This window comes from Plecotus auritus (genome assembly GCF_963455305.1).
Source record: "Plecotus auritus genome assembly, chromosome: 1".
In the NCBI taxonomy this organism is placed as follows: domain Eukaryota; kingdom Metazoa; phylum Chordata; class Mammalia; order Chiroptera; family Vespertilionidae; genus Plecotus; species Plecotus auritus.
In genome coordinates this window covers 38,524,617-38,545,877 of record NC_137770.1, presented here as the reverse complement: position 1 = coordinate 38,545,877, position 21,261 = coordinate 38,524,617, and the positions used below count along the sequence as shown (strand labels likewise).

The following is a 21,261-nucleotide window of genomic DNA, read 5'->3' as shown; positions in this document are numbered from 1 at the left end:
TCCTCAGGCTTTGCTGGGAGGCCCTTTACTCCTGAATGAATCATGCCAGGGTGGGGCATCCTCAGACAAGCAGCACACTTCCTAGTCTGCTTAGGCCTGGCGTGGTGCCTAAGAAAGTGTGTCTCAAAGCAGAACTGCCCTACACAGAGGGAGAAGATGCCTGCAGCTGGGGGAGACACAAAAATGAAGAGGGTTATTTTTAAAATGGCCTTGAATACATCTGCCATTGAAAAGAAAAGGTGGTATGTCCTTTAGCCAGAATATTTTCGCTTAGAGGGACAGCCTCTCTGCAGTGCATTTTAATGCTATTCTAGAAGTGTGCAAAAATGCACGTGGTTACCTGGCGTGGCTACATAGTCTTAAAACAGGACTAGCTGGTACCAGACGTAAGTGTGAAGGCAAGCTTGGGCAATAGCATGCACACCATTAAAGGAAATGAGGAACAGGAAGATAGGACGTTGTCCACTAGGAAGCGAGACACTTTACCTTTCAAGTAAAGGGTGTGTTTAGAGCCCTCATACAGCAGGTGCTCGGCACAGACTCATCCCTGACCAGCTGCAAGGGTCTCCTCCCTCTGCTGTCACAGCAAGGTGTTCTCTGGGCCTTGACATTTTAGCTGATTTCCTGGGAAAGTCAAATAATTTTCTGACCTCATTACATGGCCCATTGATTTCCTTCTTTATTTTCAGTTACTAACACTGGTCCATTCTGGTTGCTGAAGGTGAGGATTTGGGAAGTAATTTAAAGGAAGGGAAAACAGCAGTTATTCCAAATGATGCTATTCAAGCCTGAGCATGTGGCTTGCATTTATTATGAAGGCAGGTGGTTGAAAGACCCAAGTTTACAAGACTCATAATTAACTGGCTTTCAGCAGAAGGTGCAAAAGGATGCTGCCAAAATGCTCTGGGACAAATATGTGGACAGTTCTCAAGAGCTCTGGGAGACAGGGTTGCAGAAAGCCTGGTATTGGGCAATTGTCTCCTAGCAACCAGTCACTGTTTAACTAATCAGTAGTCATTGCAGTCAGGATAAACCAGCACATTTCAGTTGTACTTACCACTAAGTAGACTGGCAAGTAGAACAATTGGTACTATTTTCAGTAGCACTTCCTGGAGAAAAGTTTCAACACACCTGCTCAGCTTGGCTCAAGCATGTTTCTCCTCTTGCTGCAAGAATTTGAGATGAGAACTTGAAAGCCATAAATATACTAGTATTTCCCAAATGAAGGAAATCTGAGCCATTTCATTGAATTTACTGAACGTTGAGGGATAGAAAATAGAAAGATGCAGGCACTCTAGTGAGAAGTTGTAGCAGAATAAAGGAAACAGGCTTCCTGTCGCTGACTGTCCGCTAGTCTCAGAGTACTGTATAATTATCACACTGAACTGCTTTCTTTTCCACTCCCAAATGAATGCTAGGAACCTATTTTTTCTATGGTATCTCCTCTTTCTTTCCTCCAGAGTTTAAAAAAAAAAAAAAAAAAAAGCAGACCTTAGTCAAATTCCCTATACTTCAGCCAGTTTGGCCAAATAAATTTCTCAGAAAAGAAAGGAACTCATGCAAGCCATTATCTGTATGCATGCAACAGGAACATTGCACAGAGGAAGATTTGCAGGGGAGGGGGCAGGAGAAATATTTATATATATCAGATCTGTATAAGTTAGGTGAATATTGATTAATTACATTTAGGAGAGATTTTTCTGTAAATATATGTTCATACACATGCACAAGATATGCTCCATTGACTTAAAACATATTGTATCATTAAAAACAGGACAAATATTTATACTGTTTGTTTTATATATGAAGTATTTCAATTGATGCAAATGTATTAAATGGTTGCACAGGCCTACAATGCCACTTGTAGAATAAAAGCATAGATAAGGGAAATCTTTAAATAGCAGTAAGGTAGGCTAAAAGATGATAATCAGTTTTGGTACAGAGTTACCAGTCTCATCAACCCTAAAGTTAGTTCTCAAGGAGCTCTTATACTTATTTTTAAATTTAATCCTGACACCAGTTCTATGAAGTATTATTCCTATTTCACAGATAATGAAAAAATGGCTTAGTGTATATTCAGTGTCCAAACAGGTAGCCCAGTCAAGTATACAAGTGGATAATTCTTAGCTTCACGTTGTTCTTATGCCATGGTTTTATTCATTGTGTAGGTTGGGTTTTGTAAAGGATTTTCTTTAACTGCAGTATTAAGAAACAGACCATTCTCATTCAGGACTTTTTTCAGTGTGGATATCAAAGGTGTGTAGGGCTGATTATATAAGCTTTCGTGCCACATGAAATGGAATTTAATAGCGTGCAGTTATTCCACTGCTCACATTCCAAAAGTTCATTTGAAAGTCAATTTCTTGAATCTCAAAAGCTCTTTTCCTCATTAAAACTATATTACACAGGCCAGCCACAAAAGGCTTATTTTATTATATAAAGTAGTGCATTGCGTAGTAATACTATCTCACATACAATTAAACAATATTCATCTTGGTTTTGTGGGAAATTTTATCTTGAGATGTTATAAATTCATTCTCCCTATCCATGCAGTTGGACAGAGGGAAATGAACTTGACATTTACCTAGAGAGAGTCATATGTTTGTAGCAATAAATTAACAGCTCACTATCTTCATTCCTCCCCCTGCTCTTTGCCTGAGGACACCCCTTCTTTATAGGCCTTGTTATCAGCCCACAGAATAATATCACAAAGCCTCTCTGCTCTGATTTAGGGAACAAAGGGTAACTGTGTCTCAGGCTCCACAACCTGATCTCTCCTGCCAGTATGTAATGCACAAATCATTCTTGGGGTCCCCTTTGGAACATTTAATGGTATCTTCTGATATTTATAAATGGTCAAAGAATTTTTCTTTTTATTCTTTTTACATGTTTCATTTTTCTGTTTATCTTGTTTTCACATTGAAAAATTATGTGATTTAGGAATATATTTCAATAATCTTGGTCCTTGAACACTGAAGAGAAAATTGTAAATGACAATTTTTCTTAAGACAAAGTGTAGGGTAGAGGTTCTGTAATGAACTGCATGGTAAGAGTTAATCAAATGCAGGGTTTATATAAATATCAGTATATACAATTTTTCTGGAGAAGGGTCCCAGCTTTTATCAGATTTACAGAGGAATCTCAACCTCAAAAAGATTAAGACCCATTCATGTATGAGTTATTATTATCTGAGAACTGTTGAGTCATTACTTCATTGTGGAACCCTATCTATAAGAATCTATCAGCACTAGTTCCTGAAAATGCAAGTCCCAACTTCCTATTTATATTCCAAGCCCAAGGCTCTACACCAAAAAATCATCTGGAAAAATCAGGCATCCTGTTAGGTGGAGCCAAAGATAGATGATTCTGTCAAGATTAGTTCAAGCCAGTTAGTGAAGAATTTAAGGTTTCAAAAAGAATATTAACTTATTTGAAATAGACCTGGAAACATTGTTATTTTTGTCATGCCCCATCTAATAAACTTTGTGATTTTATTTAAAATGTGATGATTCAAGGATTCTTTAAAGCAGTGGTTCTCAACCTTTCTAATGCCGCGACCCTTTAATACAGTTCCTCATGTTGTGGTGACCCCCAACCATAAAATTATTTTCGTTGCTACTTCATAACTCTAATTTTGCTACTGTTAATGAATCATAATGTAAATATCTGTGTTTTCCGATGGTCGCGACCCACAGGTTGAGAACCGCTGCTGTAGAGCCTAAGACCATCGGAAAACACAGATATTTACATTACGATTCATTAACAGTAGCAAAATTAGAGTTATGAAGTAGCAACGAAAATAATTTTATGGTTGGGGGTCACCACAACATGAGGAACTGTATTAAAGGGTCGCGGCATTAGAAAGGTTGAGAACCACTGCTTTAAAGGAAGGGAATCATAAGGCTAACAATTAACCAAACTCTCCCATGGCATTCTTCATCCCCTCCCCTGGAAAGATGAACTACATTACTTAGCTATTAATTGTTGCGCTTATTACTGCCACTGGTTACATGGGAGATCTGGACCAACTGTTCAATGCAGCTGAAAGCAGGACAGCAGGACAGCAAGAAAAGGACTTGATCATCAGCTCGAAAGATAATTTTATGATAGCTTCCAAGTACTGAGCTCATAACTGTGTGTCAGGCATTGTACAAAATTCTTTATATGCATTCTCACATTTAATCCTCATACTAGCAATCTGGTTGTTGACCCCATTTTACGGACAGACTAAGCACCAGTACCAGCTAGTTATTGATAGTTGCCTGATTCCATAGCCCATGACAGTAGAGGTCAGAAATCTCCATTTCCTGATGTTGGGAATTTATGAGAGTTGCCAGAGAACTTTTTAGAAGTTACTTTTCTGAAGGCCAGACAGTGAGAGCCAGATCTAAATTCAACTAAGCAGTTTAAGCAGCTTGTCTCTTTAAGAGAGAAAAGTAGGGTAAGGCCTCATGGAGTTCACGTCATCATAGTTCTTTCTGCCCTGGAAAGGAGAAACTGCTTTTACAGGGAACGAGTCCTAAGGAGTTTTACCTGGTAGAGTAGAAAAATTGACAATTACAACAAGGACAAGAGAAAACTGTGACATCAGATGAGAAGAAAGTTTTCTCGTGGTTATCAAATGATTTTTTAATGCCATTCTAGAAAAGCAGTCCCGCCTTCTCAGGGTGGAGCCAGGGGAGGGGGCTTTTGTTTCCCTCTAGAAGGATGCTATCTATGAAGCCGCTCATCTGCGTAAAATGGGCCTTAGCGGCACTGCCAGAACCAGCGAGGCCTTAAGGAGTTTGCTGAGCAAATGCTGGTTGTGCTAGCGGTTGGTCCGAAAGCTGGGGTGTGTTTTGCACACCGAAGCTGTATACGTTCAATCATGGCCAAATATAAAGGAATTTGTGACTTTCTTATAATGTGTCAATTGCTTCTTCCTCTTCTTCATTCCAAGTCTTTTCTATGGACCATTTCAAGAAGAGGCTGTTGACTTTTGTATGCTTGAAACAACCCTGAGGCAGCTGGGACAGGGCCACCGATGGCTGCACACCACACAGATCCCTTATTGTCTCCCAATTAGTGAGTTCTGTCTTTTCCCTCCCTGTGGCACCTATGGGCAGAGGGGGTTAATACTAGTCTTTTGTCTTTTCATAATCCTTCTTTATGAAACAATACGGAAGATTGCTTCCACCAAATAAATATAGTAGTATATAACAATGGGAATAATTTCCTTAAGTTGATTCAATTGATTTTTTTTTTTTTTCACTTCAAGTAAAAATCATGTTAAATCAATGGAGCCCATTGGTCCTTTCAAACAGGATGTGGTTCCTTTCCCAACTTGAGTCTTCCTGGGGTATTTGAATTCCTTTCTCAATTTGATTTTCCACCAGTGAAAATGAGGTGCGGCCCATGCCATCTCTCTCTACCCCAAATGCTCAGTACCATGCCCTCATTTGTATTTTCCACTAGGCTCTGTCATTTTCATTCACCCTCATTGCTGCTCCGTCACCTCTTACACCCCTCCCTGATCTCCTGGACTTCCCCCCTTTGTTGCTGTGGTTTCTGAGCTGCATGTATCTGATTTGCCTTTCCCATGCCTCTGCCGTGGCTGTAGGACTTCTTTGTGAGCAGTAACTCCAAGCAGGTAAGTGAGCTACTACCTGAACCTCGCTTAGTGTAAACCAGCTCACTGTAAACTCGAAAAGTCTCAGTTATCTCGTTTTGTTCAGATAGTGTAACACAGCCTAGGTCAGTGGTCGGCAAACTGCAGCTCTGTTGACTAATGAGTTTGCCGACCACTGGCCTAGGTAATTTCATGTTGGGTTTCAACTCTTAGCTGGAATCTTATCGCGACAAAAGACAGTTGCAAAGTTTGTTCAGATGGTGCTCTTAGTATAAATTCCACATCGTCTTTGTTTCCTAAGCTGTTACACAATTCCAAAGCTCCTTACATTTTATAAATGGATCCTGCCCTCTGATAAGATTAAACTTGCTATTTATCTAATTAGTCTATGTTTTCACCTTGATGTCCAGCTTACTCAAACAGTATCTTATATAATTGTTTTATGCTTCTCCCACCATAAGCTATGATTGGCCATCATTGCTTACATCTTTCTGCACAGCAGCAGGGTTGCAAGTAGTGTTTCGTTGTTAACTCAAGTAATTGGACTAATGCCTTGAGCTGTCCATCAGGCTCCAGGGTAACGAAAGGTGCCATCTGGGCTTGGGAGCTTCCTGTTGCACATGAAGACATTTGGGGTCTTTATTGTTCAGCCTTTTAAGTGCTTAGGATGCAAATGGTTGTGGGGTGAATGTGCCCTACAAATGGCTGGACCAGCCATGGCAGGCCTCAGCTGAGCTTGATTCATAGTGACAGTTCTGTCTGCTGTCCATAGAGGTTTGGGGGACAAAAGGAGGGCACCACTCCCTGATAATGTATGCACACGGAGCATCTTCAACTTAGGAGCACTTTGTTCTTCCAAACAATGCTTTTTCAAATGTGGGTGGTCAGCGCTTCTTATTTCCCCTTTGTCTACTAGATTTTAGTCTTTGTTTCAATTACGTCACCCTCCTACACTCCCCCCTCACCATCTCAGCTTTGCCTGTGTGTGTGTGTGTGTATGTGTGTGTGTGTGTGTGTGTGTGTGTGTGTGTGTGTGCGCGCACAGAAAAAGTATGTGTCTGAAGCCGGAGTGTCCCTGTTTGACTGTGATGGATTTCTCTCATGCTCTTTATAGAAAGAAGCAGATGCCATCGATGACACACTGAGTTCCAAACTAAAAGTCAAAGAGCTTTCGGTGATTGATGGTCGGAGAGCTCAGAATTGCAACATCCTTCTATCGAGGTATTGTTGATGTTGAATAGACATTCCTGGTAGGACCAACTTCTCTATCATGTGGCTCCAAAATACATGTTTTCACTTGTTCTTATGCCTTGACTCTGTGAGATACTGTTTTTCGGACTAACTCTCTCTGCTAAGGTGAGGACAACTGTGGTGCTTACTCCCGCAATGGAATCTGTCAGAGCTGGTTGCCTACTGTCTTAGAGTTTAATTTCCAGACTCCTAAGTTTAAAAAGCAGAACCTCCCAAGTCCATATTTATGTGTGTCCCCCTCCCCTCAGTAAGCCTGTAAAATGGACGTTATTTTTATTTATACTTCTTGGCTTCAGAGGTATTTTGGCTGTTGAGTAAACACTGTCACAGAATCAGGACTGACGATGAACCTCTCCTTTTTTTTTTTTTTTTCCTTTCTCTAGTCATCATTTTATACTTCAAGGTTATATGATTTCATGCTCTTTCTGAACATTTTTATGACTAAAAGAATATGTAAATCTCAAACTTCAATGAAATGCTAATGTAACTAATTCAGCCCTGTTCAGAAATCTTTCTCATAACTAGTGAACCATCTCAACCTTGGAACTTGAAAAGAAGAAAGGAAATTTGGAAGCCTAGAATTTGATTGTCACTTCAGGTTGTCTAGGGCATTTCTAGTAACCTTGTCTGGATCTAGTTTCTTCTTTTCTTTAAAGGGAAAGATACCTAATGCTTTCACATCAGGCAAAGATACCTAATGCTTATGAGGTGAATGAAGATGTAAAGAATCCTGAATTTTGAGGCTTTAAGTGTAAGTCCCATTGGTTGCATTCCAGAAAGAATGCTGTATATGCACTGAGGCTGGTGTCTGGTGACTTTTCTTTCAGGGAGAGGGAAGAGGGAAAGTAGTAGTCCTGAGTTTTTAGAGGGTCTTAGAGTAAGTTTCTTTTAACACAGAAAGCTGCTGCTTGGTTTTCAGCCTAGAAGCTTGATTGTTAGCCAGATATATATTACTCCAGGGACCAAATGTTTCTTTTAGTGAAAGAGAAATTGAAGCCTAGTGAGATCCCTGAATTTTAATACAACTGATGAGGTAACATGAACCATCCTGTTAGCTAGCATTTCCTTTCTGCCTCTGAAAGAAGGGATGCTGTGTAAATGGCCAGGCCCTGTGTATCCCCACATTTGCTCCCTGATCACATGCTCAGGAAGACACCGCTGAAAGCAGTTGAAGGCCTCTTATTTTTCTTCTGGGTGTACACAGTCTGTTTTGTTCCAATTTTTTTAATCCTCACCTGAGGATACGTTTATTGATTTTAGAGGGAGGGAGAGAGAAAGAGAAACATCAATGTGGGAGAAGAACATTGATCGGTTGCCTCCCATATCTACCCTGATTGCGAATAGAACTCACAACCTTTTTTTGGTGTACTTGACAATGCTCAACCAACTGAGCCATCCAGCTGGGGCTATTTCAATTTCTTTTACAAATAACATTATTTTTTTTTAAATCCTCACCTAAGGATATTTTCTCATTGATTTTTAGAGAGAGTGGGAGAGAGAAAGACAGAGAGAAATATTGATGTAAGAGAAACACATCGATTGGTTGCCTTCTGCACATGCCCTGACCAGGGCCTGGGCCAGGGAGGAGCCTGCAACAAAGGTATGTGCCCTTGACCAGCATCAAACCAGGACCCTTCCATCCAAAGGCCAACACTATATCCACTGAGCCAAACCAGCAAGGGCTACAAATAACATTCTTAACAGCAAAATACAATGAAAATTTGGGGAAAATGTTTTGTTTTATTTTAAATTTTTTCCTATATTTTCAGGAGGAATACTTTATTTTTATTATTTTTTTATATATATTTTATTGATTTTTTACAGAGAGGAAGGGAGAGGGATAGAGAGTTAGAAACATCGATGGGAGAGAAACATCGATCAGCTGCCTCCTGCACACCTCCTACTGGGGATGTGCCCACAACCCAGGTACATGCCCTCGACCGGAATAGAACCTGGGACCTTTCAGTCCACAGGCTGACGCCCTATCCACTGAGCCAAACCGGTTAGGGCCAGGAGGAATACTTTAAAACAACTTGACCAAGGAAGCTGTCACTCTTGAATTTCCATGGCACTTAAGTGCTCTTAGGACTATAAATTGTGACCCAGTTCCTTATAGAGAGACTATTCTCGATACTAGGTGCCAACCAGGGTAATTACACTAGTTATAGATAAGGTTACATCTCTTGCTGGCAGATTTCCCATCCCTTAATTGAAGGAATCATTTCATATTTGTGGTATGTAATTCCCTTGTTACCTCAAAAATGTCAGAACCTAAGATGACTTAGAACTTGAATGTGTCTGAACTCTGGAAGAGAGCTTTAAGAGCTTCCCTCATACCAGGGGTCCTCAAATTACGGCCCGCGGGCCACATGCGGCCCGCCGAGGACATATATCCGCCGGGTGCCGCTGCCTGTTTTGCTTAGCAGACGACTCATCCCGGGCCCGCAGTGCGCATAGGAATTTGTTCATAGTTGTTTTTTTTTAAACTATAGTCCGGCCCTCCAACGGTCTGAGGGACAGTGAACTGGCCCCCTGTTTAAAAAGTTTGAGGACCCCTGTTAGATTATCTATTAAAACACAATTTAATGAATAAGTGCTATTGCAGTGTTCATAATTAAAAGTTATTGTGCGTAACAAAGCAATTTTGAGTCTCAGTTGACCTTATGGTAATTCAGCCTATTGATCAGGTTCCAAACCTTCCCTCCCACAGAGGATCCATCAGCACTTGCTTTCCTGCTCAGTAGTCAATAGTTTCCACTCCCTCCTTGGTAAAGTACAGGGCTGATGTGCTGTATGTGCTGTGGTAAAAGTAAGAGAAATTAAGCAAGTTTCATTTTAGTTTGTTTTTTATTTAGTTTTTGTAACCAGTCAGCAGTTCTGCTTTCATTCTTCTCATTTCGTCAGCAATGCATTACTACCCATTAAGGACCCAGGGGCTTAACGGAGGGAAGAGATCTGGGAGAGCATGTTTGGTATTTTTTCTTCAAGAGTTACCACTGAAGTATCTATCTGCCCTGCAGGGTGCCATAGGATGTGCCCACACTTAAGGTAGCACTGCTGCCATGGGAAGCTCATGCTGACTGGAGAAGGTGACACAGGCTGGGTACCTTGTGAACAATTCAGGGCTCAGACTGGTCTGACTAGAAGGAGACAGAAGCTCAGCCAGGTCAGAGGGACAGTGGGCCTCAAAGGGTGATAACAGTTACCTGGGCAGGGGGCACAGAGGCAGTTCCAAGGAGGCGTGCAGCTGGAGAAAAGGCACCGGAGGAGTATGAGCAGCTAATAAAGAGAGCCTGTAATTGCAGCAGACGGTTGTCGCTTGGATTGAATGAGACCAGGCAGGAGAGCCTACAATCCGTGCCTGGTGCCTTTGTGAGGGCAGGAGTCCACCCAGGATCGACTATGCCCTCCTCATCTATACGATGGAGATAATAAGAGTGGTGGCCTTGCAGTGGGCCTTTGAGAGTGAACCTGGCAGGATGCCTGCATGTGGGAGCTGCGCAGTCAGTGGCTTGTTCACGTGCCCATGAGATCGGAAATTGGCGCAGCTTGTTCAGGAGGAGATCACCTGCCGGACAGGTTGGAATGGGTCAAAGACTGGAGCCGTAGGGTAGGAGGCTCTTTCTGTTGCCCAGGGAAGACCTGACAAGGGACAAAGTAGAGAGAGGTGAAGAAACCCTGAACAGGACCTGGAGACTGATTTTGTACATGGGGACAACGAGTCGGGACATTTCCAAGTTGATGTCAAGATTTCTTACCTTTCCACACTTACTATCTTTCTTTTTTTCTGCTTATTTCATTTCCAAAGGGTGGCAACCCTCTCTGTTTCTTATCTCTCTGACTAGGAATTTAATTCTTAGCAATGTAGTCATTACATCACATTCCGCCCCAGTGAAGTCTAGGTGTATTCCATTTAATGAGTGTATGTCTGCAGTGCTTGTTCTCCTTCAAAGCTCTTCCTTACCCACACACTGCAAGTCAGTGGACTCTTTGGTCAGAGGCACCTGCCACAGTCTCGCCTGGAGCTGAGCAGACAAACAGAAAGGAAGCCCTTCCCATCCCAGGGGCTGGGAAGGGGGGATACAGGCCCTTTTTATGTGTCCACAGCATGAATGGCCAGGGTCACTGCGGCTCCTAGGAAGAGAGTACCTGGAAGGTAGGTTTTGAATCAGAAGCTCCAGGCCATGAGGGACTCTGAGAAGGAGATGGAATGAGAACCCATTCCTCAGGCCCTGGGCAGGGTAAGCAGCAACTTTTCTGCTGCATGTCTGTAGATGATATGTGGCAGTCTAAAATTCACTCTGCTTAACTCCCCAAAACACCTCTCCCTTCCAAAAGGGGAAAAAATAAAAGACAGGAAGAAACTGGGAAGCTGGCTTATATTGCAAAATGAACCCACCTAAAAACACGTTTATGAAGTGTCCTGCCATTCTTTTTTCCAGATGCTCACTAGCACGGCAGCCAGGGTGTCATAAACCACAGAATGCTACTTTAAAGCAGGAGGATTTGGCTTAAATCCACCGAGGCCTAGCTACGGCTGAGGTAGCCGTCCATCCCTAACTTACTGTAATTATGCCTGGATGTTCCAATTCTCTTGGCACATTTTTTAAATACTTGAGTAGAGCAAGGTAGACTTAAATACTGTTTTTAAATGGCCAGTTTGTTTCCTGCCTTGTAAAGAAAGTTGAAGTGGTGTCTTAGAAGTTGCCACCCTCCAGCACGCCAGAGCCCTGCTGCCGAGCTTTAAAAGCAATTAAAAGGCTAGAACTGGTAGGGTCCTTAAATTACAGAGATTAGCAGCTCATTCTGTGATGACAGATGACACTAAGAACACGGCAGCCTATGGAACCATCCCGGAGGGCAGCATACCTTCCCCTCTTTCCCCAAGGTAGAGTTTCTCTGTTTGCTCCAACAGGCCACGTGCAAGGCGGCATGTTGACAGGTCGATTTTCTTAAGTACTACCCATTAAAGTCTCCAGTCTCTTTGTGGGCCACATTAAGAGAAACCAAAACTGTTACGAAGTAGAGCTAGTGTTTAGTCCAGACAGCCCCTCAAGGGGTTGAGGAGCATAAATATATACAATTTCAAAAGCAAAGAGTTCTGCACTCCATATGGGGAGCTAATGAAATGCATGTCTGATACTTCAAGTATTGTTCTCTGATTTTCAACTCCTTTTCTTTTAAATGCAAAACAGAAGGAACTCAGCAGAACTGCAGCCTAACGTGGTTCTTCAACTCAGTGTGAAAAGGACAGGGGACTAATTTATTTTTTTCTTATAAGCCGAGCTTTTCTCCTGAGGACTATAGACATTTCCACAGCCAGTTGGTTTCCATTAGTGGCAGTTTCCACCTTCCCTAACGTTCCCTTCCTCGGCCTCACAGGCCCGCACCATGGTGTTTGCCCTTAACTGACTGAAGAGCCTTCAGTGTCCTGGGATGTAGGGCTGCCCGGGTCTGTGCAGTGGAGACCTCGATGCTGGGATAGTTTTTCCCGTCATTCATTTCACCCAGGCCAGTTTGCCTAATTGTTCCACTTAAGTTTGGGGCTTTTCCCTCATGATGTTCCACTGAATACCATGTTTCTGGGGCACTGACTAAAACAATCTGTGAAAGTCTGCTCAGGTCCAGCATGCTGTCCACAGCCCAGGAGTTCTGATGTTTCCACAATCGGACAAGCGGCAGAACGGGCCTTGTTTTAGAATGTGGACAGCTGGGCGTGTTGCCTAGAGGCTCTATTTGGGTATGAAAACATGAAGTAGGAGAGAAACACTAGGATTCCCCAATTTGTGTTTCTTCCCTGTCCTACTTATTGGCACATGAAACAATGTTCCGTTTAAATGGCGGGGTGGATGGTTTTAACAAGATCGTGTCAAAATCTACAGGAGGGGATGTGCCAGAGGTGTCAGAGCGGGCTCCTCCCCGATGACCTTCATGTCCACCCAGCTCTCTCTAGCCCTCTGTCTGTCTGTGAGAACACGGCAAGCACCTGTGCGTTGTGTGGGCCTGTGCCTCAGCTTATCCGTTGATTCATCCACCTCTAAAATAGACACCACGTCTTCTAATTCTATTTTAATACTCCCATGCCTAATGGGTAGTGTATGCAGAGAGGAAACTATGGTGAAATAATGGGTATGAGAGTACTTTGGGAAGTGTTCATAATAACCCTACAAAGCGCTGTTTAATGATCAGATAACTGCACATGACTATTAAGGTTACATAAGTATTGCTGCCCTTTTTTCTGGTGTAGAGAAGTCTGCTTTGTAGAATATATATACAGTGTATTGAGCCATTCTATAGCCAGGCTCTGTGCTGAACAATTTACATGTATTATTTCACTTTATACACCTATACACACACTCCTTTGTTTAAGTGTAGTTATTATTACCCCTACTTTATAGATGAGGAAACTGAGGCTAAAGAAACACTTTTTCCAACGTCTCACTGGCCAAGAAGTGTCAGAGCCAAGACTGGGGACTAGCCTTTCCAATGTCAAGTCCCCTGTCCTCAAACGTTTCCTGTGAGGGCTGTATGTTTTGCTCCATATTTGTGTTTATGTCTTTCTCTTTAGTTCTAAATGTTATTCTTCTTGAAGGTCTTAGACTAGAAGAACAGATCAAATGAAGTTAATATGCCACATTAGTGGTAGCTTGTAAGGAAGTGAGATTTAAAAAATAAGTCTGGGTCAGATGTTTACAAATAAAACAAAAGAATGACTCTGTTGTTACAGCTAATAATCTGGTTATGACTATTGGTTATATCTACTAAAAACACATTTTTAGAAGGAGGTTTTATTTATTTTTTATCCTCACTGGAGGATATTTTTTTCCACTGATTTTTAGAGAAAGTGGAAGGGCTGGAGAGAAAGAAAAACATCGATGTGAGAGAGACACATCAATTGGTTGCCTCCTGAACATGCCCCATCCGGGGCCAGAGATTGAACCTGCAGCCCAGGTACATGCCCTTGATGGGGAATTGAACCCGTGTCCCTCCAGTGTGCAGGGGCCTACACTCTAACCACTGTACACACCGGCCAGGGCTACAAGTATGTTTTTATTGTTGTTGTTGTTTTTAATATATTTTTATTCATTTCATTTCAGAGAGAAAGGGGGAGGGAGAGAGAGATAGAAACATCAGTGATGAGAGAGAATCATTGATAGGCTGCCTCCTGCACGCCCCCTGCTGGGGATGAAGCCTGCAAGCCGGGCATGTGCCCTTGACTGGAATCTAACCTGGGACCCTTCTGTCCACAGGCCGACATTCTATCCACTGAGCCAAACTGGCTAGGGCCAAGTATGTTTTAATATCATGACTCTTTACAGCTAACACTTTGGTGTTCTGACATAATCAAGACATAAATCCTTAATGAAATTAGTAAATCATATAAATTTATTGTAGATAGAAAACAGATTTGTGTCTTTATTTAAATCCTTCCCTAAGCAATATTTATAAAAAGAATTTGGGAGTAGCATCAAGAATGTTGGGTTTGTGTGAGATACTGCCACTTTTCTATATGTTTGACCATGGGCAATTGCTTAACTATTCTGAGCCTTAGTTTCTTCCTCTATTAAACAAAATGAACCATTAGAGTTATTTTGAAGTTCAGATGAAATAACATGTGAAAACTCCTCAACTGTGAAGTGCTTGTACTTTTTATTACTTACATCAACTATTATTCAATTTTTAACAATACTAGTAACATAGGTTCTAAACTTATTTAAATGCATTTTAATATGATAACAAGCTTTACACACTCCTGATATATAATCACATTAAGATTCTAGTCTTCCACAGTCACCTGCAGTTCATGAATATATTAAAGAGAATGGTATGTATGGGTGTTGCCCCTACTTCTCATCTGCTAATCCCTAAGCGACAGAACATAACAGCTTTGTTCGCTGTGTCAGCAGAGCATTACAAAGCCCTGAAAGAATGTTAGAGCAGTTTCAAAATACTATTTTTAGGTGCAATATTGTCAGGAAATAAGCTTTCACCGAGAGATTTTTGAGCAAAACGGTATTTGAAAATCAGCAGCTGGAGTAGCAAAGTGAATTATCTTCCATTAAAGTTTAATACTCAAACCAGTATTGTTAACAAAATAAAATATTCTTTCTCCAGATTGAGATTATCCAATGATGAAATCAAACGAGCAATTCTAACAATGGATGAGCAGGAAGATCTGCCCAAGGACATGCTGGAACAGGTGAGCTACCAGACGTCTCTCAGAGCACAAGTGATGGCGAGCTTTCAGCAGGGAGTAAGACACTGAGGAAAGTGGTCGTTGCTGGTAGACAATGTTTTCATCTCTGAACTGAACTGAAGAGGTTGAGCCCAGGTTCCATAGGCTTCCATTAGGAAATTATTATGACTTTATTCTCTCCATGTTCCTCAAAACGATGGGTGAGAAGCAAGGTGATAATGTTTGTCAGGTCCCTGGGATCCACAATGCCAGCATTTGGCAAACATGCCCCTCTCGCTGCTATTATGTTATTATGCTTTTGTAGGTCATATATATATATATTGGATTTACTGAAAAATTGGTTTCACAGGAATATCAAGAATCTACATAAACTGACCCTTGCTAAATCCTTAATACAATTTGTGTCTTGGTCTTGGCTTGCCATTCCCACAACCACAAAAGCTACTGTTAAATCCCCAGCACTACTATCTACATCTAAACATCCACATATGTCATAAGGTGGGGTTTCAATTCCTTGGGGCTAGGACATATGGCACGCTTCTTGCATCGTATGTGGCAGTACATTCAGTTGCCAGAGCTGGCAAGCCTGGGATGGATTTACCCACAGTCAGCACACATCCTTGTTCGTGGTATTTGGAGATGATTTGTATTATCCTTGCAGAGCAAGTCAAGGTGTGGTGACCTAGCCTCTCTTCGAGCAGTGTTTCTACAACGCGCTCTGTGCATGCTGTCCAGCAGCTTTGTTCAGTGTCCCCAAGTGACAGTGCTGGTAGCTAGCAGATGTTCTAGAGTTATTACCTGTCTCGTGGTCTGGGCCTAAATTGTTCTGACTGCTTGTCTCATTGTCCTCAGGACCGTGAGTGATTTTGGTCAAAAGGTCCATGTTTGTAAGAGCCATGTACACCTACGGTTATCTGTGGACACAAGCAATCATGAATCCAGGCTGAACTTGAGGGCTCACCTCTCCCAAGAGCAGAGGAAAAGAATATTTTGCATTGCTAACAGTGACCCTGGGTGGCAAGGCTCCTCCCAATGGGGTGCTCTCTGCATGTGCATTTCCAGTGGTGCTCACTGGTGTCCTGAAAGGTCTGGGACACAAAGCAGGGAGGAGTGATGAGTGCAGTGTCTCCACCCAAATGGACCCATCCTCCCTGAAGCCACTGCAGCTGCAGTGTTCAGAGGTGAAAACCCTCACGCTTTGCAATGGGAAACCTTGAATAGGTTTGATTTAGTTATCAAAATAGTGACTGTGTTTCCAAGTCTGTTGGGATGCTCTGTGTATAAATAGTTTAAAAGTAATTCCTAAGCCTCCGATTCATGTTTTAGAGTATTTTGCAGCTCCTCCCTCCCTCACCGTAGACCATCAGACCCGCCTCTGCTGTCCCCGCCCTCCGGTGGCCCACTGGGCAGCTGTCTGCCTCAGCAGTCACTTGCCCAGAGTGAAGAGCCGCAGAAAGCTGCCTTAGTCTTGAGGCCTTTAGCCCCTATCGACAAGGTCATATGTTTAAATTCCACAAGATCTGTTTACTGTGAAATTGCATCCAGCACAATTCCTCCTTGAGGGAAAGGATTTCAAAATCTTGCCAAAAGGGCTTGCAGTGCAAATAGAATATACTTCAAATAAATACAAGTAAGAAAGTCAGTCTATGAAACAGAATCTGGCCACCGAGAACCCCTGACCTGGTCTGTCTGGTGACTCTGTGTCTCGTGCTCTTTCTTTTCTCCCTGATCTGCTATTCCTCCTGTTCCCTTTTCCTTCATACCACACTCTTCCCAGATAGGCGCTGGAGCCAGCCTCTCTTTCCTCCTCTGTGACTTGCATGTGAGCCACATTCATTTCCTCCTTTCCTGCTTTTAGCTCCTGAGCTCAGAAATCAGATGAGGTCAGTATACTCTCCTGGAATGTATACCTTTCTCCCACCCCCAGGTGTTTGTCTAACTCTTCTCTTAAAACTCTCCACACACAGTCTGTTACCCGTGCTTTGAGAAGGTCTGTACCCTTAGCATGTTCCTCTTACTATTTTCTTGTCGCAATGAAAGAGAGCTAGTGGCCGTGTTATCCTGGACAGAGTTGTGGGTTCAGCATCATGAGTGGGGGCAATACCTGAGACTAGAACTGAATTTCCTTGCCCAGTAGGTAAAAATCCAAAGTAAGGTGGGAAGCAAGCCTTTTTTCTCTCTTCTTTCTCATCGCCCTTGCCACTGCCTTCCCTCCTTGCACTGAGGAAGAGCAAGAAGATTCTTGTCCTGTCCACTGTCACTATTTGGACAGCGGAACATAAATGGCCAGAAGCTGCCAGGCCATCAGACCTATGAACTCTCCAGCATCCACTTTCATCTCCCTGCCCCTGCCACACCATCGGAAAGAGGGGTGGGTGTCTCTGGCTTGGGGACCAGCTGGATTAGAGGCTGCCCTCTTCTAGATCTTTCACCTCTGCCTCTTGACATGTAAATTGTTTGTCTCAGCTTTTCAACACGTGCCTCTTATGACCCCACATCTCCATCTAGCTGTTGTCCTCTCTCTTTTTTGGCACAGCCCTAGTTCTTGAAAGTCTGTCCCCACTCACCTCCTATTCACTCTTCCTCTACTCACTGCAGTTGTCTTCCTCACCTCCCAGAGCTGTTCTCACCAAGGACACACATTCCTGTTGCCAAAGCCAGGGCACTTTTCAGCCTTCTCTTCCTTGATTTCTCGGTGTGACACTGATGGCACTTGCTCCCTTGGTCCTCCTTTGGTCCTGGGACTCCACAGTGGCCCCTCCACAGCCTCCTTTGAAGGTGTCTCTTCTTGTCCTCTTCCCTTAAATGCTGGCTTCTCTGGAGCCCTGCTCTTGTTCTCTCGATGGCTGTCCAGGTTGCCTCACTCACTTTCAAGCACATTACAACCAATACCAATGCTTCCTCTTCCTAACAGGTTGTACAGTGGTCGGCAAACTCATTAGTCAACAGAGCGGCAAACCGCGGCTTGCGAGCCGCATGTGGCTCGCGAGCCGCAGTTTGCTGACCACTGGGTTAGTATTTCAGACCCACTTTTCCTCTTGCCTACTAGAAATCACTACTTGCTTCTCCTGCCATATTTGGAACTCTAAACTCACCTTCTCCCCGCCCACCCGTCATGAGCCTTCTCTTCATGGGTTCCCTGGTACACACTGTTACAGATTGCCTCAATCAGAAGCCTGTAGCTCATCCTTTTGACTCTCATCTACCATATCCATCCATCAACAAGCCAGGCCAGTTCTACTCAAACCCCCTAAATAGCTCTAGAATCTCTCCACTGCCCAGTCCAGGCCACCATCCTCTCACCTGGATTACTGTGTCAACCATCTAATCCCAGCCCCTAATACTTCCGATCCCTTCTAATTCTACCTCCATTCTTCAGGCACAGTAACCTTTTTAAAAATGCAGACTCATTCCCCTACTTACGATTTTGAGTTTATCCCAGTACCCTCAAAATAAAGACTGAACTTTTTAATTTAATTGATTTGAGAGAGAGAAAAGGGTGGGGGTGAGGAGAGAAACATCTATTTGCTGTTCCACTTATTTATGTATTCATTGGTTGATTCTTATGTGTGCTCTGACTGGGGATCAAACTGGCAACCTTAGAGTATCGGGACAATGCTCTAACCAATTAAGCTATCTGGCCAGGGCAAGACTGAACTTCTTAACAGGCCTTTGCTACTCCCCAACCTTGACCACTGCTGCCCTCCCCCACTGCTGGTCCAGCTTCTCTTCCACCTGCATCAGTGCTGTGCCACCCATGCCAGGTCCTGGCACATGATAGACACTGCCTGGGGTACACTTCCACCCTCATACCCTTCGCCTCCTCCCCTGTTGTTCTACTTCTCTTCCTCTGCTAGTCACACACATACTGATGGCCTTTTTTGAGGTGCCTGGTTAAATCCAACATTTGAAACCCTGCTAAATGGAGCACCCAATGTCAGCATCAGGTTCTAGGGAGGACCTTGGGTCCCACAGGGTCAGTGTAATTTTTTTTTAAATGTCCACAGGCATTTGGTCTAGAAAATAGCACACATGCCTGTGCACACATACACATATTTGTTCCTTTAAGGGAAATCAGACACACACAGAAGTACTTTTTCCACTTTAAATGGTATTTCTGTTTAAATGGTATTCCACATTCCATGTCATTTCTTCCTCCAAAGTAAACTATGGACTTAAAAGTTTCAAATCCCACTGCATTCCTCTCATCCAATTCTACATAGAGGAGAGAGAGAGAGAATTAGATAAGAAAAATGAATGGAAAATACACATAGAATAACTCATCCCAGCATGATGTAATAGAAAAAAAGGGTAGAGCTGGGCGTCAAGAGACCCAGATTCTGTTTCTGGTGATGACACACTCTTGCCTTGTAATCCTGGGGGAAGTTTTCTAACCTCTCTGGACCTTGTTTATACCATCTTCTAATGCGAGGGTGGGATCTCCAGGGCCCTCAGATGGTCTATGTCAGTGGTCAGCAAACCACGGCTCATGAGCCACATGCGGCTCTTTGGCCCCTTGAGTGTGGCTCTTCCACAAAATACCACATGTGGGCGCGCACATACAGTGCAATTGAAGGAGTACCCTAATTAAGTTAATAACAATGTACCTACCTATTAGTTTAAGTTTAAAAAATTTGGCTCTCAAAAGAAATTTCAATCATTGTACTGTTGATATTTGGCTCTGTTGACTAATGAGTTTGCTGACCACTGGTCTATGTGAAGTAGGGCATGGTGAAGAACTGCCGCATTCTGGTTTGAGAGGCAGGACAGAACAGGGCCGGGAATGAATCTTACACCAATTTATCTACTTTCAAGTAAAAATGGAAAGATTTAGTCATTTCTAGTGTATCTTAACAATCAGTTGTGAGCAGAGCTTATAAATTAAACAAAAGTTAAACTTTCATCTTGGGACAAATTAACTGAAAGGGTGAAAAATTACTGAAGAAATTTAAGTTACAGACCTCACTTTTAATATTTGTATGTCCTTTTTAGCTCTTGAAATTCGTTCCTGAAAAAAGCGACATTGACCTTCTGGAGGAACATAAACATGAGCTGGATCGGATGGCCAAGGCTGACAGGTTCCTCTTTGAGATGAGCCGGTGAGTTTAAAAATACTTAAAAAGTAAAGATGTCCCTTACCTCTCTGAGGAAGTTAAACTTTTGCTTCATGTTAAAGCCTTTTTGAAATGCAGAATAATTTCAAGTCAGAGTTGTGTGGAATTTGTTTTGCTTAAGCAAATTTAAGCAAGTCCTTGTCCATGGGTGAGACAGGGTCAGGGTTTCTTCACAATTATCTCTACTTCTGGGCTTTTTGATTCATGAGTTTCGACCTATTCAAGTCATAACTTTCTGGTTCCATTCAGTGTCATTCTCCTCATCTCTGATTTTGGGGGATTGTTTCTCACTCTCCCTACTACTTCCACATCTCAATGATGGACAGACTCTGATGTCAACCTGGAGCTCACATAGCTGAACAGCCAGGTCTGGGTGTGGAATCATGACACAAGCAGACATCACTAATCGATGGTGGCATTCTTCCCACAGAGCCTTAGCAAGCTTTCCAAGCCTTCTCCAGAAGTCCCTGCAGCAGCCACTGTTTTTAGTTGACTCTGGCGTGTGAGTTGAATGTAGGTACACTCCCAGACCTAGCGAATTGATTCTGCACTAGAGAAGGACCAGCAGCCCTGAAACTCTCAGTCAGCCCAGGGCAGAGCACTTCTGAGTGCCAGAGGCCAAGGTGGACATGCCTCTTACTCTACATTGCTGCCCAATCCAGACTTATTTTTGTTGTTGTTCTGTCTCAACTTGCCTACTGCAGGAGGACAAAGGATGGTTTTGAAATTTTGACAGGTGTGCCCAGCAACCTGTGTAGACAAACCGGATGGCCACCTGCAATAGCTCCACGTAGTCTTTGTCCAGACCTTTACGTGCATCATCTCGCTTAGTCCTCCTATCAGCCCTGCCCGGAGGGCTGTGCGGTCCAGAGCTGTTCTCTTCCATTTAACAGAGTAGTTAAGGTACCTGTTCAAGGTCACCTAATAAAGGGAGAACCTGGACCACAAACCCAGGTCTGTCTGATTGTATAGTATAGATTTGGAGGAGGGGCTGATCCCTGGTCCTACTGGACTGAAATTTCCTCCAGAGAGCCAGATAGGCAGTGATTCCAGAAGATCTGGACCAAAATGTCCACTCTTTCCTTCTCAGC

At 43.0% G+C, this 21,261-nt stretch overlaps 1 protein-coding gene across 5 annotated transcripts in view; it reads left to right on the top strand.

Moving 5' to 3' along the window:
* DAAM1 (dishevelled associated activator of morphogenesis 1) overlaps positions 1–21,261 on the top strand; it is a 181,938-nt gene that overhangs the window by 138,729 nt on the left and 21,948 nt on the right. For 4 of the 5 annotated variants that reach the window (XM_080671981.1, XM_080671979.1, XM_080671980.1 and 1 more), the window contains 4 exons: positions 5,600–5,629; positions 6,723–6,829; positions 14,975–15,059; positions 20,049–20,155. In XM_080671981.1, the coding sequence (XP_080528107.1) occupies positions 5,600–5,629; positions 6,723–6,829; positions 14,975–15,059; positions 20,049–20,155 (329 nt within the window). The remainder of the gene's footprint in view (positions 1–5,599; positions 5,630–6,722; positions 6,830–14,974; positions 15,060–20,048; positions 20,156–21,261) is intronic. The other variant, XM_080671982.1, reaches the window with a different exon arrangement.